Source organism: Pongo abelii, chromosome 8 (genome assembly GCF_028885655.2).
Source record: "Pongo abelii isolate AG06213 chromosome 8, NHGRI_mPonAbe1-v2.0_pri, whole genome shotgun sequence".
Classification (NCBI taxonomy): Eukaryota; Metazoa; Chordata; class Mammalia; order Primates; family Hominidae; genus Pongo; species Pongo abelii.
This window is the reverse complement of record NC_071993.2, coordinates 75,860,035-75,878,169: the sequence shown is the minus strand read 5'-3', so window position 1 is coordinate 75,878,169 and position 18,135 is coordinate 75,860,035. Positions and strand designations below refer to the sequence as shown.

Sequence of the window (18,135 nt, the reverse complement as noted above, 5' to 3'; positions counted from 1 at the left end):
AAAATCGCACCACTGCACTCCAGCCTGGGCAATAGAGTGAGACTCTAAAATATACATATATATATATATATATATATATATATATATATATATATATATATGGTTCATGCCTGTAATCCCAGCACTTTGCGAGGCTGAGGCAGGCAGATCACAAGGTCAGGAATTCGAGACCAGCCTGGCCAACATGGTGAAACCCCGTCTCTACTAAAAACACAAAAATTATCTGGGTGTGGTGGCGGGTGCCTGTAATCTCATCTACTCGGGAGGCTGAGGCATGAGAATTGCTTGAACCCAGGAGGCGGAGGTTGCAGTGAGCTGAGATCGCGCCACTGTACTCCAGCCTGGGTGACAAAAAAAAAAAATAGTGGTATCACTATAGAATAAGTTGCATTACTGCATAATATCAGATTTGTCTTACCTATGCTTTTGTCAAACACTAGAAAGGTAATTCAGTAACAGAGTACCAGAGTTTCAAGACTGTATTCTACTGACCAGCAAAGTATCCCAGTCGTGTTCTTCATGTGTTTCATTTGGCAAGTCACAGAGTCTTACACAACAAACCCAGGGCACATTAATAAATCTGACGACTTAAATGCTCCTTGTAACTTAAAATTAAGAGGAATTATTTTTTTTCTGAATGTTTTGGGGTTTTTGTTTTGTTCTGTTTTTACAGACAGGAACTCACTCTGTCACCCAGCAGGCTGAAGTTTAGTGGCACAATCACAGCTCACAGCAATCTTGAACTCCTGGGCTCAAGCAATCCTTTTGCTTCATCTTGCCGAGCAGCTGGGGCTACAGGTGTGTGCCACAACACCCAGCTAATTTTTTTTTTCTTTCTTTCCCTCCCTCCTTCCCTTCCCCTCCCCTCCCCTCCCCTCCCCTCCTCTCCCCTCCCTTCCCCTCCCTTCCCCTCCCTTCCTTTCTTTCTGTAGAGACAGGGTCTCACTATGTTGCCCAAGCTGGTCTTAAACTCCTGACGTCAAGCAATCCTCTCGCCTTAGCCTCATAAAGTGCTGGGATTACAACCATGTGCCACCACGCCTGGCCCTGTTTTTGGCTTTGGGAGTGGATTTCAATTTCACAGTTTTCACAGTGTAGAAATAATATGGGTTGTCTTTCTTTTTTTTTTTTTTTTTGAGACGGAGTCTCGCTCTGTCGCCCAGGCTGCAGTGCAGTGGCATGACCTCAGCGCACTGCAAACTCCGCCTCCCGGGTTCAAGTAATTCTCCTGCCTCAGCCTTCTGAGTAGCTGGGATTACAGGTGCCTGCCACCATGCCCAGCTAATTTTTTTTTTAATTTTTAGTAGAGATGGGGTTTCACCATGTTGGTCAGGCTGGTCTCGAACTCCTGACCTCATGATCCGCCTGCCTCAGCCTCCCAAAAGTACTAGGATTACAGGCGTGAGCCACTAGGCCCAGCCTGTAGGTTAACCACAGTAATACTTCCTGGCCTAAAGCCAGGGAATTATACATATTAATTCCTCAAATTTCTCAAATTACTCAAATATTATATTTATTATATATTTGTATATACATATTATATATTGTATTATATAATACATATTATATAATATATAATATAATATGTATTATATAATATATATAATATAATACGTATATATATTATACGTATAATATATATAATACATATTATATTATATATATAATATATAATATGTATTATATAATATATATAATATATAATATGTATTATATTATATATAATATATATAAAATAACATAATATAATATACATATTATTATATATTAAATGGAATATAGAATTCTGGTTCTGGACAAGATGAAGTAAGCACATTATTCCCCTATCCCTCCAACTAAGTACAGTTAAAAACTCCGGACATTATATGTAAAACATACACAAGAAGACTCCAAGGCTGGGCGCGGTGGCTCACACCTGTAATCCCAGCACTTTGGGAGGCTGAGATAGGCGGATCACCCGAGGTCGGGAGTTCAAGACCAGCCTGACCAACATGGAGAAACCCTGTCTCTACTAAAAATACAAAATTAGCCAAGAGTGGTGGCACATGCTTGTAATCCCAGCTACTTGGGAGGCTGAGGCAGGAGAATCGCTTGAACCCGGGAGGCGGAGGTTGCACTGAGCCGAGATCGCACCATTGCATTCCAGCCTGGGCAACAAGAGCAAAACTCCATCTCAAAACAACAGCAACAACAAAAGAAGACTCCAGAAAGTAAAGACAAGAAGTTTGATCAGGTAGGAACTCCAGGAATCAAAGAATAACATGGTGATGAGTTACCTCAGGTTTCTTTTTATCTCATATATAGCTCAGACTGGGTGTTAATGAAGCCCTCAACCCATTGAATACTAATGAGCGTAGACAAAAAAAGCCCCAAGAAGAGCTGTTCCCGGGCCAAAGGGCCAGGAAATAGCCTAGCAAGACAGAAAACTCTGGACAATAAATGCCCTATTCCAGCAAAACACCCGAGAAAAAACCCATGCCCCCTGAACAAGCCTCAGTCAGCAAAGGCTGAGTGAGGAGCCTGGATTTCTGCTCTTGCCTGGCAATGATGAGGTAACGTTCTTGCACCCTGCTGTGGTAGTATCAGAAAATGCCAGGTGGGAGCCTGAACTTCCTAACCCCCAGCAGTAATAAGGCATCTGGTTATGGTTTGAATGTTTGTCCTCTTCAAAACTCACATTGAAACTTAATTCCCAATTTAACAATATTAAGAAGTAAGGCCTTGCTGGCACAGTGGCTCATGCCTGTAATCCCAGCACTCTGGGAGGCCAAGGCAAGCAGATCACTTGGGGTCAGGAGTTTGAGACCAGCCTGGTCAACATGGTGAAACCTCATCTCTACAAAAAATACAAAATTTAGCCAGGTGTGGTGGTGTGTGCCTATAGTCCCAGCTACTAGGGGGGCTGAGGTAGGAGGATTGCCTGAACTGGGGAGGTCAAGGCTGCAGTAAGCTGAGATTGTACCACTGCACTACAGCCTGGGCAACAGAGCCAGACCTTGTCTCAAAAAAAAAAACCAGGCGAGGCCTTTAAGAGGTAATTGGCTCATGAGGTCTCTGCCTTCATAAATGAATTAACAGGTTAATGGACTAACGGGTTATCACAAGAATGGGTCTGTTATAAAAGCCAGTTTGGTAGGCCTGGAATGGTGGCTCACACCTGTAATCCAAGCACTTTGGGAGGCCAAGGTAGGAGGATCACTTGAGTCTAGGAGTTCAAGACCAGCCTGGGCAACATAGAGAGATCATGTCTCTATAAGAAAAATAATAAATAAAAATAAAAAATAAAGCCAGTTTGACTCTCAGTACACCCCTCTTGCCCTGTGATGTCTTCTGCCATGTTATGATGCAGCACAAAGCCCTCACCAGAAGATGACCAAATGTAGCTGCCCAATCTTGGACTTCCCAGACTCCAGAACTGTAAGAAATAAACCTGTTTTCTTTTTAAATTACCCAGTCTCGGGTATTCAGTTATATTAATAGAAAGTAAACTAATCTAGGCTGGGCATGGGGGCTCGTGCCTGTAATCCCAGCACTTCGGGAGGCCAAGGCAGGTGGGTCACGTGAGGTCAGGAGCTCGAGACCAGCCTGACCAACATGGCAAAACCTCATCTCTACAAAAAATACAAAAAATTAGCCAGGCATGGTGGCACGTGCCTGTAATCCCAGCTACTAAAGAGGCTGAGGCACAAGAATCACTAGAACCCGGGAGGCAGAGGTTGCAGTGAGCCGAGATTGCACCACTGCACTCCAGCCTGGGCCACAGAGCGAAAACTCTGTCTCAAAAAAACAGAAAGTAAACTAATCCAGTCTATCCCTGGATCTAAGGGAAAAAAACAAAGAAAAAAGAAAACAAAGTGTCTCTGAAGCAACCCCACTGGTAACAATGGAAGAGTAACCTGGGACTTGAATTCCCATGCAGCAGTAACAAGGCATTTCTTTTTTCTTTATTTTTTTTTTTTTTTGAGACAGAGTCTTGCTGAAATAAAAATAAATTAGCCAAGCATAGTGGTGTATGCCTGTAGTCCTAGCTACTCAGGAAGCTTGGGCAGAAGGATCACTTGAGTCCAGAAGTTCAAGTTCACAGTGAGCCATGTAGGGCACATACCACTGCCCTACAGCCTGGCCGACAGCAAGACCCTATCTCAAAACAAAACACAAACAAAACAAACAACAAAAGAAAATAGATCAAATGGAAATCTTAGGACTGAAAAATACAATAATCTTGCTGAAAGGGCTCAAGAGAAGAATGAAGATGGTGAGGGAAGAATGAATGAATTTGAAAATATAACAACAGAAATTACCCAATCTGAACAGGAACCTGTGGGACTACTAAAAAAAAAAAAAAGATCGGTCGGGCTCAGTGGCTCACGCCTGTAATCCCAGCACTTTGGGAGGCCAAGGTGGGCGGGTCACAAGGTCAAGAGATCGAGACCATCCTGGCTAACACGGTGAAACCCTGTCTCCACTAAAAATACAAAAAATTAGCCAGGTGTGGTGACGGGCACCTGTAGTCCCAGCTACTCGGGAGGCTGAGGCAGGAGAATGGTGTAAACCCAGGAGGCAGAGCTTCTAGTGAGCCAAGATCATGCCACTGCACTCCAGCCTGGGTGACAGAGAGAGGCTCCATCTCAAAAAAAAAAAAAAAAAAAAAAAAGGCCAGGAGTGGTGGCTCACATCTGTAATCCCATCACTTTGGGAGGCTGAGGCGGGTGGATCACAAGGTCAGGAGTTCAAGACCAACCTGGCTAAGATGGTGAAATCCCGTATCTACTAAAAATACAAAAAAATTAGCCAGGCGTGGTGGTAGGCGCCTGTAATCCCAGCAACTCAGGAGGCTGAGGCAGGAGAATCACTTGAATCCAGGCGGCAGAGGTTGCAGTGAGCCAGGATCGCACCACTGCACTCCAACCTGGGCGACAGGCTGAGACTCTGTCTCAAAAAAAAAAAAAAAAAAATACAAAAATTAGCTGGGCATGATGGTGCGCGCCTGTAGTCCTAGCTACCCAGGAGACTGAGGCAGAAGAATCACTTGAATCCAGGAGGCGGAGGTTGCAGAGAGCCGAGATCGCGCCACTGCACTCCAGCCTGGTGACAGAGCGAGACTCCACCTCAAAAAAAAAAAAAAAAAAAAAAGACCCAACATTCATGGTATCAGAGTCTCTGAAGGGGAGAAGAAAGCAACTGACACTAAAAAAAAAAAAAATCTCTGAAAAAGTAACGGCTGAAAATTTCCCAAATTTGACAAAGACATAAACCTACAGATACAAGAAGCTGAACAAATCCCAAATAGGTTAAATCCCCAAAAAAATTTTTTTTGAAAGCAGTAAGACAGAAATGACATTAACACCTAAAGAGAAACAACAATTCAAATGACAGTGTATTTTTAATCAGAAAACCATAAAGGCCAAGAGAAAGTGGCATAAGATTTCTCCAGTGCTAAAAGAACTGCCAACCCAGAATTCTATTCCCAGTGAAAATATCTTTCAGAAATGAAGATAAAATAGAATTTATTGCCAACAGACCTACCCTAAAAGAATGGCTAAAGAGCTGGGCATGGTGGCTCACACCTGTAATCCCACCTTCAGAGTAGGTTTATTTGAGGCCAGGCATTCAAGATTAGCCTGAGCAACATAATAAGACCTCATCTCTAAAAAAAAATTTAAGGCCAGGTGCAGTGGCTCATGCCTGTAATCCTAACACTTTGGATGATCATGGCAGGGGAACTGCTTGAGGCCAGGAGTTCAAGACCAGCCTGGGCAACACAGCAAGATCCTGTCCCTATAAAAATTAGCCAGGTGTGGTGGTATGCAACTATCATCCTAGCTACTCAGGAAGCTGAGGTGAGAGGATCCCTTGAGCCCATGAGTTCAAAGCTGCAATGAGTTATGATCATGCCACTACACCCCAGCCTGGGCGACAGAGGAACAAGTCCCTATCTCAAAAAAATAAAATAAAATAAAATAAAATAAGTTTTTTAATTAGCTGGCATGGTGGCACATGCCTATAGTCCCAGCTACTTGGGAGGTAAGAGCAAGAGCATTGCTTGAGCCCAGGAGCTTGAGGTTGCAGTGAGCCATGATCACACTACTGTATTCCAGCCTCAGTGACAGAGTGAGACCCCTCTCTCTTAAAAAAAAAAAAAAAAAAAGAAGAGGCCAGGCACGGTGGCTCAGGCTCACGGCTGTAATCCCAGCACTTTGGGAGGCCACAGTGGCCAGATAATTCTGGCCGCCCAGGAGTTCGAGACCATTCTGGGCAACGTGGAGAAACCCCATGTCTACCAAAAAAAAATAAATAAATACAAAAATACAAAAATTAGCCAGGTAGGTGACATGCACCTGTAGTCTCAGCTACTCAGGAGCCTGAGAAGGGAGGATTACTAAGCCCAAGAAATCAAGGCTGCAGTGAGCTGTGATCACACCACTGCACTCCAGCCTGGGTGACACAGCAAGACCCTGCATCAAAAAAAAAAAAAAAAAAAAAGAATGTTTAAAGAAAGTTCAGACACACACAAAAAAACTTGGAGCTTCAGGAATAAAAAAGAATAAAGAAGTTTTCTAAACTAGATTAAATTTAAACATTAAATTCTGTTTATGGTTGCACATATTACAACATTATCTAACATGATTCTCAATATATGTAAAAGAGATAATTAGGCAAATTATATTAAAGATGGGAGAAGGTATGAATACTTAAACAGAGGTAAGGTTTTCACACTTCATCCAAAGTGGTAAAATGTTAATGCCAACAGACTGTGGAAAAACAGCATATGCGTAATATAATGTCCACAGCCAACACCAAAAATCTATACCAAGAGATGCATTCAAAATTGCTACAGATAAGTCAAAATGGAATTCTAAATAATGTTCATGTAACTTATGGGAAGGCAGGAAAAATTAAATAGAGGAACAACAAACAGGAAAAACAAATTAAACAATAAAATGGCAGACTTAAGCTCTACTATATCAATAATTACAATAAATATAAATGGACTAAATATACTATGAAAAGAGAGAGTTGGAAGAATTGATTTTAAAAGCATGAAGCAGGCCAAGCATGATGGCTCATGCCTATAATCCAAATGCTTTAGGAGGTTGAGGCAGAGGAATCACTTGAGGCCAGGAGTTCCAGACCAGCTTAGGATACATAGCAAGACCTCCATCTCTTAAAAAAAGAATTGTTTGATTAGCCAGGTGCAGTGGCGTATGCCTGTAGTCCTATCTACTCAGGAGTCTGAGGCAGGAGGATCTCTTGAGCCCAGGAATCAGAGGCTGCAATGAGCATAATGGCACCATTATACTCCAACCTGGGCAACAAAGCAAGATCCTGTCTCTAAAAAACAAATAACAGCAACAACAAAACATGAACTATATGCTGTCTATAAGAAACATCAGGCTGGGAGCAGTGGCTCACGCCTGTAATTTGGGAGGCCAAGGTGGGAGGATCACTTGAGCTCAGGAGTTCAAGATCAGCGTGGGCAACATACCAAGACCTTGTCTCTACTAAAAAAATACAAATAAAAATAAATTAGCTGGGTATGGTGGCACAACACCTAAGGTCCCAGCTACTCTGCAAGCTGAGGTTGGGAGGATTGCTTGAGCCTAGGAGATCAAGGCTGCAGTGAGCTATGATCATGCCACTGCACTCTAGGCTGGGCAACAGAATGAGACCCTGTCTCAAAAAAAAAAAAAAAACGAAAAGAAACTTCAAGCCAGGGATGGTGGCTCACATCTGTAATCCCAACACTGTGGGAGGCAAAGGTGGGAGGATCGCTTGAGGCTAGGAGTGCAAGACTAGCCTGGGCAGCATAGCAAGACCCTGTCTCTCCAAAAGAAAAAAAAGAAACTTCAAACATTATAAAGGTAGACTGAAAGTAAAAAAATGGAAAAATACAAACATTAATCAACAGAAAGCAGGAGTAACTATATTAATATCAGAAAAATTAACTTCAGAGCAAAAAAAATTTACCAAAGACAAAGAAGTACATCATAATGACAAAAGGATCAATCTACCAAGAAGACATATTAACAGTCCTGAATATGTAGGCACCAAATAACAGAGCTTTAGAATACAATAAGCAAAAACAGAATTGAAAAAATGTATTTACCAAGCCACAATTACAGTTGGATATTTCAACAAATCCTCCCTCAATAATTAAAAACTACTAAACAGAAAATCACCAAGGATAGAGAAGAACTTAACACTTCAATAGGTATAAAGGCTGCTTAGCAACTTATACATCATAAATGGCATGTGGTCTTGTTTTAATGATCTGTTAATATAATATGTAACTATTTTCCATTGTTGCTTTCTTTTTTTCTTTGGTTGTTTGTTCTTATTGTTGTTTTCTTTTAATAACAGAATTGGTGCATATTAACTGAGGGAAAAATACTGATGTTTCTAAAATAAAACTAAAATGCCCCTGTCAACCTCAACCTGCCAGCATTCACCTGAAATAACCACTCCCCAGAATCTGTATTCTTTAAAATCTTTTCTATCTATGTATAAATATATATGCATGCATGGTTTTAATTTTATTCTTAAAATTGAATCATATTTGACATACTGTTTGCAACTTGCTTTTTTTCAGCACAATGACATATACTAACATCCTTCCTGGTTGGTGACATATAGATCATATAAAGTTCTAATAAAAATGTTCTCAGAAGCTGGGCATGGTGGCTCACTTCTGTAATCCCAATACTTTGAGAGTTGAGACGGGAGAATCACTTGAGGCCAGGAGTTAGAGAACAGTCTGAACAACACGGCAAGACTCCGTTTCCACAATTAAAAAAAAATGTTTTAAAAGAACTTAAGAACACAGAGAAAGAAACAACAGATACAGGTGTCTATTTGAGGGGGGAGGATGGGGGGAGGGAAAGGAGGAGAAAAGATAACTATTGGGTACTGGGCTTAACACCTGGGTGATAAAATAATATACACAATAAAACCCCATGACACATGTTTACCTAGTAACAAACCTTCACATGTACCCCCAAACCTAAAATAAAAGTAAAAAAAAAATTAGAGACAATTGGCCGGGTGTGGTGGCTCACACCTGTAATCCCAGCACTTTGGGAGGCCGAGGCGGGTGGATCATGAGGTCAGGAGATCAAGACCATCCTGGCTAACACAGTGAAACCCCGTCTCTACTAAAAATACAAAAAAAAATTAGTTGGGTGTGGTGGCAAGCGCCTGTAGTCCCAACTACTCAGGAGACTGAGGCAGGAGAATGGCGTGAACCCAGGAGGCAGAGCTTGCAGTGAGCCGAGATCACACCACTGCACTCCAGCCCAGGCAATAGAGCGAGACTCCATCTCGAAAAAAAAAAAATCAGAGACAATTAAAAAAAAAAGTTCGCCAGGCACAGTGGCTCACACCTGTAATCCTAGCACTCTGGGAGGCCAAGGTGGGCAGATCACCTGAGGTAAGGAGTATGAGACTAGCCTGGCCAACGTCATGAAACTTTGTCTCTAATAAAAAATACAAAAACTTAGCCAGGTGTGGTGGCACAAGCTTATAGTCCCAGCTACTCAGGAGGCTGAGACAGGAGAATTGCTTGAACCCAGGAGGCAGAGGTTGCAGTGAGCCACCAAGGTCGTACCACTGCACTCCAGCCTGGGCGACAAGAGTGAGACTCCATCTCGAAGAAAAAAAAGAAAAAGTTGATTTAAAAAAAATGTTCTGGCTAGGTGCAGTGGCTCATGCCTGTAATCCCAGCACTTTGGGAGGCCGAGGCGGGTGGATCACCTGAGGTCAGTAGTTCGAGACCAGCCTGGCCAACATGGTGAAACCCCGTCTCTACTAAAAATGCAAAAAATTAGCCAGGCGTGGTGGCAGGCACCTGTAATCACACTACTCGGGGGGCTGAGGCAGGAAAATCGCTTGAACCCAGGAGGCAGAGGTTGCAGTGAGCTGAGGTCACATGCCATTGCACTCCAGCCTGGGCAACAAGAGTGAAACTCCATCTCAAAAAAATGTATATATATATATATATTCTCAGAAAACAGCATGTCCTTTAATAATATAAGTTTCTTGTAGTTACAAAAGACTATTATACTCAGCACCTAGAAACATAATGACCATCAGATTAATGTGAAACAACAGAAGAATGAATAAAACTCTCCTAGAGCAAGAAGACAGCAAAAGAGAGTTGAAAGTACTCTGTAAATCATAAAGGGAGTAAAAACCTAAGTATTATTACAATTATATTTTCTAATTTTTTTTGTTTTTTAAAGTAAACACTAAAAGCTAGCTGGCATCATTAGATAAATAAAAATATTGGTATTCTATCATTATGTGCAAAAAAATGAGGGGGTTATGTTAACACAAGTATTTGTTTCTAAGAGTGAAATACTCACAGCTGTTTCTCCTTTTGGGAGATTTGTTTCTGCAGACTATCAGATTTACTGAGACATTCTTGTAGATATTTCTCGTCCTCATCTTCAGCTTCCATTTGCGCCTTCTCTGCTTGCTGCAATCTGGTGTAATTCAAATCAACTTTGGGTAAAACTGAGGCTAGAACTAGGGTGTAAAAGGGTGAAGAAGACAAATAAAAGAAAAATGGGGAAATAGAAACATTTCTAAATGAAAACAAAGTTTGGGGGAAAACTCACAAACTCAAACGTGAAAGAGCCACACAATGTCTAGAAGTTGTTTTGTGATTTTTTTTTTCAATATAACATGTAGTATGCCCAGAATACTATCTTCAAATTTGTTTTATTTCTTGTTCATAATTAACAGTGCAAAGCAATACAGCCTTTACCACTTATGCAGAGCATAATGAATCAAATTTCAAAGCATAATAGGTATGTTACTACCTTTTTACAAAACCATGAAAAGCAAAGGATTTATGCCTACACTAGGTGAAGAAGCCACACTGTTACATGTTATGCTAGGATGTGTATGCCAGGAATCAAGTGTGCTACAAGGCCAAGAGCAAAGACCTGCAATTACTCCAAATGATAGCCAAGTCCTTCTTACGGCATCTTTATGCATCTACTAAATTATGCTGAAGCTCTATGTATGTGTGTGTGTGCACGTGTGCATATATGTTAAAGATTCAAAAAGAATTTGGTGCCAGTTGGCATCATTTGCTAGAGATCATTTTTGTTCCTCACCATTTAATATTAAAAATCAGCTAAAACATTGTGATTTTCATCTTTCCTGTTTTTATTTGTAAGTCGTTGCATTTTCCTGTGCTTAGCTCCACTCCCTGCCTTCTTTGGCCGTCTAGGATTTCTTGTATTTAACTTCAATATTTTTATAAGAAAATATTTACCAAGATTCGAAGGATATTAACTACTTGCAGGAAATCACAAGAGAAATTTCAGTTCAACTAACTAAAAAACTCTTCCTCTTCCTTTCTTCCTTAAAACCATACCAGTGGAGCAACCCTCACATATTTCAGGGGTATAAATGCTGCTTCCAAGGAAAGGAGAGTAACATTTAAGTTATCTCCAAATCCAAGTTTAAATTAAAATATTCAGGTGCTGGGGTTGGACCCAAGCTTTTCTCTAAGGTTACAAAAAGGAAAACGAAAGTCAGAGTGAGGTAGGCCTTGAAGTTGTGCTATCACAGAAGAGGGCAAGGGAGAACCGGAAAACTGAGAAGCTGAAGCACAGGATGTTGGCCAGTCTGGGTTATAAATTATTTTAAAGCATATGTAAAAATCTGTAAGGGAGCCATTGGGCAAAGAGTGGGCCAATGAGAAAAAAAAATCTGTGCCAACACAGTATAAAACTGAAGGTTAAGTTATTTTTAAACAATCTTTATATTTTTCATCAAAAAGTAGCTAAAAAGATAAAACTGCATCTGAAAATCCTGACCTCCAAAGGGTCAATACTCAAATCACCCTTTGTGCACAAGGTTTGAGGAATGTATGTCTGGAAATCCAAGTGCACCCACTCTGCTTGATGGCAGTGTATTACCACAGCAGCTGACCAAGAAATGTACAGGGTTCCTAACACCCTTTTAGAATATTTAATAGCATAGATTCCTTTCTATTTAATATATTATAAAATTGTTGATTCTCTTTTCATTTAGTCTGTTTAAATACAAGTGGTCTTCAGAAAGATATATCTTTGACCAGCTTGTACTGGTCCTGCGTGTCACTGCTGGCACATTTCACCAACGACATTGCAATTGTCCTAGTTTGAGTTAACAAATCGTTGTCACTTCATAATGGAATGGAAAGAAATCAAAGACAGAAAAAGGTAATAAAGATGTCCAAAATGTAAAAATGGGGATAAAGAAAACAAAAAAGAAAAAAGAAGAAAGAGGATGTCAATAAAAGAATATTCATGTCAATAAAGCATTAACAGTTATGTTTTTCATAAGTAGATTCAAAGAAAGCAATGATAAAAGACATATGTTGACACCAACATGACAGGGCAATGGAAATACATTACATTTTCCAACAATAAAAGTGAAAAATGCCAATATAAAACAATTCAATTTAAACAAAATTCTATCTTCGGTTGGGTTGAGGGTCCTAGCTCAAAGAAACAAAACTAAACCACCAATTCGGAATGCTTGATTTCAGATAAACAGATGGTGAATGGCAAAGAATATGACAAGTAATATGCATGGAAATCAATCAGGGATAATCTCACTCTGTTTGTTCATTTTTAATTTTTTTGACGTTTTTATTTGTGTATTTGTTTTATGTAATTGAACGACATGAAACTGCTGATATTAGGCCTCTAAGAAAAATCTACAATATGACAACTTCAAACGAATCAGCGTAATATAAAGCAACTTGATTCCATGCAACAACCAAAGCAAAAACGCAAAATCCTGCTGGGCTTAAACAAAAAAACATGTCCTAATCTATGTCTTCCTAATGGTTTTTGTGGCAGGTGTAGGAACTGAATAAAGAAAAAGGGAAGAAGAAAAGAAAAAAAGAAACTAAGACTGGAAATGCTGTACCTTTGTTCCAGCTGCCTCATGGCTGCAGTAATTTTATTGGTTTTTTCTTCTAGTCGGGCAATTATTTCATTTTTTTCTTTCAAGCCATCTTCAGAACCCTATTTATAAAAACAAAAGCTATGGTGGTTTTGATTTTTGTGTGTGTGTGTGTGTGTGTGTGTGTGTGTGTGTGTGTTTTTAATAGGGTATCACTATGCAGCCCAGGTTGGGTTTGAACTTCTGGGCTCAAGCTATCCCACCTCTCAGCCTCCCAAGTAGAGTTTTGATCTGTTAACCTGAGTATTTATAAGTTTCTTACACCATTTTGCTATGGGACTGTTACTTTGAAATGAACAGTTACTTTATACATTAAAATAATTGAGTGATATAAGCAGTGCTATTAGTCTTTTTTTTTTTTTTTTTTTGAGACAGAGTCTCACTCTGTTGCCCAGGCTGGAGTTCAGTGGTGCCATCTCGGCTCACTGCAAGCTCCGCCTTTGGGTTCATGCCATTCTTCTGCCTCAGCCTCCTGAGTAGCTGAGACTACAGGCGCCTGCCACGGCGCCCAGCTAATTTTTCTGTATTTTTAGTAGAGACAGGGTTTCACTGTGTTAGCCAGGATGGTCTCTATCTCCTGACCTTGTGATCCGCCCGCCTCGGCCTCCCAAAGTGCTGGGATTACAGGCATGAGCCACCGCGCCCGGCCCTTTTTTTTTAAAGATGGGGTCTTGCTATGTTCACCAGGCTGGTCTCGAACTCCTGGCCTCAAACAAGCCTCCCATCTCAGCTTCCCTAAGTGCTAGGATTACAGCATGAGCCATGGCACCTGGCCTCTATTAGTCTTCATTTAAAATGTAATAGGCTGGGTGCAGTGGCTCACACCTGTAATCCCAGCTCTTTGGGAGGCCAAGGTGGGAGGATTGCTTGAGACCAGCCTGGGCAACATAGTGAGACCTCATCTCTACAGAAAACAAAAGAAAAAAAGAAAAAAAAATTAAAAAATAAAATGTAATAAAGAAAAAAGTACTCCACCTTCAATATTTTTGGAAGATGACAGAATACATTCTTGTAAAATATGACATTTTTCAAATTAATTAAATTGTAAAGGGTTTTGGCAACAAATCTACTTAATAGCAATATCATCATACAAAACTTACAATTATGGGCCAGGCATGGTGGCTCATGCCTGTAATCTCAGCACTTTGGGAGGCCGAGATGGGCGGATCACCTGAGGTCAGGAGTTCGAAACCAGCCTGGCCAACATTGTGAAACCCCATCTCTACTAAAAATACAAAAATTAGCCGGGCGTATTGCTATATGCCTGTAGTCCCAGCTACTAGGGAGGCTGAGGCAGGAGAATCGCTTGACCCTGGGAGGCACAGGTTGCAGTGCGTCAAGATCACACCACTGTACTCCAGCCTGGGCAACAGAGCAAGACTCCATCTCAAAAAAAAAACAAAGAAAGAAAATTTACTATTATGATAGTGTAGCATTTCAATCAAAATTAAATCTTTCTTAGAACTACACTGGAAAAGGAAGTTCACAAAAACGTTTTGCAGTTTAAATTGAGAGTTTTCCCAAAAGATTTAATCTTCATACTCTTCATCTTTCAACATTAAAAATTTAGACAGGTGATATTTTGTTTGTTGATACCTTTTACATTACATTTCTTAAGCTTTCATTTAGAAAAAAAAAGACATTGGCCTTTATAATATGGCACAGTTAAAATAAAATGGGCTCATCTCTTAAAAACCAAAACCTTTCTACAAATATTCACTTTCAATTTACATAAAATGAAATTTAAGAACAATCCTTACCTGCAACTTTTGATACATCTCTATGTTAATTGCTTTAACTTCCTCTAGTTGTTGTCGAAGGCCTATCAGAGTATCTTGTTTCTCATGGATATCTTTCTCCAGCAACTTCATGGCAAGTTCAATCTCATGCTTCATACTAACTTGTACTGCTAGCTCATTCTCTACATCCTGCAATTTCAATATAACCTCAATTCACATGCCACTTCAGGGTGTAAAAATTAGATAGACTTTAAGAAAGATTTTCCATTCAATATGCACACTACACCTTTTAAGTCCACTAAAGGGAATCAACCAGGCCCTATAACAACATAATAAATATTTGAAATGCAAGGCCAGGCGCAGTGGCTCATACCTGTAATCCCAGTACTTTGGGAGGCCGAGGTGGGTGGATCACTTGAGGTCAGGAGTTCAAGACCAGCCTGACCAACATGGTGAAACTCCATCTCTACCAAAAATATACAAAAACTTAAGCCAGGCATGGTGGCACACGCCTGTAGTCCCAGCTACCAGAGAGGCTGAGGTGATAGAATCACTTGAACCCAGGAGGCAAAGGTTGCAGTGAGCCGGAATCACACCACTGCACTCCAGAGGGGGCAACAGAGTAAGACCCTGTCTCAAAAAATAAGTAAATATTTTCAAATGCAGTTTTTGCTAAAATGAAAGCATTTTCTATATTCTGTTAATCATTACTCTTTTACGGTCCAAGAATTAATCATTTTTATGCTTCATAGATTCAATATTAATTTTCCTTAAACAAAAGGAAATGAAGCGGTCTGTACATGTAAAGGCCAAAGTAACTCAAAAAACAGTTTAATTTCTTTTTTTTTTTTTTTTTTTGTGAGACGGAGTCTCGCTCTGTTGCCCAGGCTGGAGTGCAGTGGCACCATCTTGGCCCACTGCAAGCTCCACCTCCCAGGTTCACGCCATTCTCCTGCCTCAGCCTCCCGAGTAGGTGGGACCACAGGGGTCTGCCACTATGACTGGCTAATTTTTTTTGTGTGTGTATTTTTAGTACAGACAGGGTTTCACCATGTTAACCAGGATGGTCTCGATCTCCTGACCTTGTGATCCACCAGCCTTGGCCTCCCAAAGTGCTGGGATTACAGGCGTGAGCCACCGTGCCCCACCAACACAGTTTAATTTCTTAAGAATTTTTTATCAGAAGAATTAAAAAGTTTCTTATGATTTATTTTAAGAAATTTATTGGCCTGGTGCGGTGGCTCACGCAGGTAATCCCAGCACTTTGGGAGGCCGAGGTGGGCAGATCATGAGGTCAAGAGATCAAGACCATCCTGGCTAACATGGTGAAACCCCGTCTCTACTAAAAATACAAAAAATTAGCCAGGCATGGTGGCAGGCGCCTGTAATCCCAGCTACTCGGGAGGCTGAGGCAGGAGAATGGCGTGAACCTGGGAGGCAGAGCTTGCAGTGAGCCGAGATGGCGCCACTGCACTCCAGCCTGGGCAACAGAGCGAGACTCCACCTCAAAAAAAAGAAAAGAAATTTATTAACATTCAAGACAAACAGAAAAGGTGATAAAAAGATGCGCAACATTCTCTTCTTGACCTGGGTGGAGGTTACACAGGTTATTTGTGTTATAATTCATTAAGCTGTATATTCGTATTTTTCTGTTGGCATTATATTTCACAATTTCAAAGGTTAAAAAACAAGGTAATTTTAAACATGACTTTCCTAAAATTTGAATATGTCGTTCTGTTCTATTTCATTTTCTATAATGCTGGTCACAAACCATTCATTCACAATCATATACTGTAACTTACAGTTTAAAAAACACTGATACAGGTCAGGCACAGTGGCTTATGCCTATAATCTCGGCACTTTGGGAGGCCAAAGCAGGTGGATCACTTGAGGCCAGGAGTTTGAGCCCAGCCTGGCCAACACGGCAAAACCCCATCTCTATAAAAAACACAAAAATTAGCCAGGCATGGTGGCCCATGCCTGTAGCCCCAGCTACTTGGGAGGCTGAGGTACAAGAATTGCTTAAACCTGGGAGGCAGAGGCTGCAGTGAGCCAAGATCACACCACTGCACTCCACCCTGAGTGACAGAGCAAGATTCTGTCTCAAAACAACAATAGGCCGGGCGCAGTGGCTCACGCCTGTAATCCCAACACTTTGGGAGGCCAAAGCAGGCAGATCACTTGAGGCCAGGAGTTCAAGACCAGCCTGGCCAACATGGTGAAACCCCATCTCTACAAAAAATACAAAAATTAGCCAGGTGTGATGGTACATGCCTTGTAGTCCCAATTACTTGGGAGGCTGAGGTACAAGAATCACTTGAACCCGGGAGGCAGAGGCTGCAGTGAGCCAAGATCACACCACTGCACTCCAGCCTGGGCGACAGAGTGAGAATTCGTTTCAAAACAACAACAAGACATTGATATAGTGGAAGCTTAGAAAATTTGAGAAGATTAAGGGGTAGCTTGCTACATACCACACCAAAAAGGATAAGGCTGAAAAAGATATTTTAAATGGTGCTTGCTTGAGGGTAAATTACTCCCAGGATGATCTTGCTAATGTAATTTTTAATATAACCTACCTGTCGTAACTGAGATTCATCTCGAAGCTGCCTTCTGGCTTCATTGTACATTTCATCTAGCCCCTGACGAGAATGCTTATATGTTTGAAGCTCAGTTTCCACATCTACTTTGGTAACCTAGGAAGAAAACAAGATTTTTCATTCTATAATCACTACTATTAATACAGCATAGAAATACCTACTTCATGCAAAAGTCCCTAAAAATGGTAATTTCTGACACGAGAATGTCTGTTTGAAAGCAGTCTATACTTACCTCTATGTGCTGCTGTGTTTTCATTAAAATCAATTTATTTTCATTTCGTAATTGATGATTTTCTTCCTGGAGTTTAATGATGTTATTCTTTGCTATTGCTAACTAAAAATTAAGAAACGGGCAAGAAAAAAGATTTTAAACACCCTTATACTTGCTTTACAGGTTATGTGCATAGCCATAAACATCAGAAAATAAAATCTCACAACTAGCAAAAGGTCTGTCACATTCACAGAAACGTTCATAAAAAAAACACACTCGTTATTATCCCAAGATACTAATTTTAAAAATTATACTCTTATTTCCTTTTGAATTATTCCTACTATTTTCTTTTATAGTTGAAACACATTAGCCTTATTTGTTATGCTTATAATAAACATATTATGCTTACTGTATGATTTACAGTATGTCCTGAATACAAAGTGTCTGAGTAAACAAATAGAGAATTATGCATTAAATAACAAAGGCTTTAAAGACTTGTGTAAAGATAAAAACATGCATAAGGAAAAAAGGTTGTGCTATCATTGAAAATGTAATACAGACATTTGTGGTAACTGAGTTGGACACCCCATGAAGTCTAGACATGTAATGGGAACTTAAG

At 40.4% G+C, this 18,135-nt stretch overlaps 1 protein-coding gene across 1 annotated transcript in view; it reads right to left on the bottom strand.

Moving 5' to 3' along the window:
- Positions 1-18,135, bottom strand: part of RUFY2 (RUN and FYVE domain containing 2) — a gene marked incomplete at its 5' end in the record, with an annotated part of 64,180 nt that overhangs the window by 23,400 nt on the left and 22,645 nt on the right. The window contains 5 exon segments of the mRNA NM_001133232.1: positions 10,362-10,481; positions 12,931-13,028; positions 14,727-14,894; positions 17,285-17,401; positions 17,538-17,639. Coding sequence (NP_001126704.1) covers positions 10,362-10,481; positions 12,931-13,028; positions 14,727-14,894; positions 17,285-17,401; positions 17,538-17,639 — 605 coding nt within the window.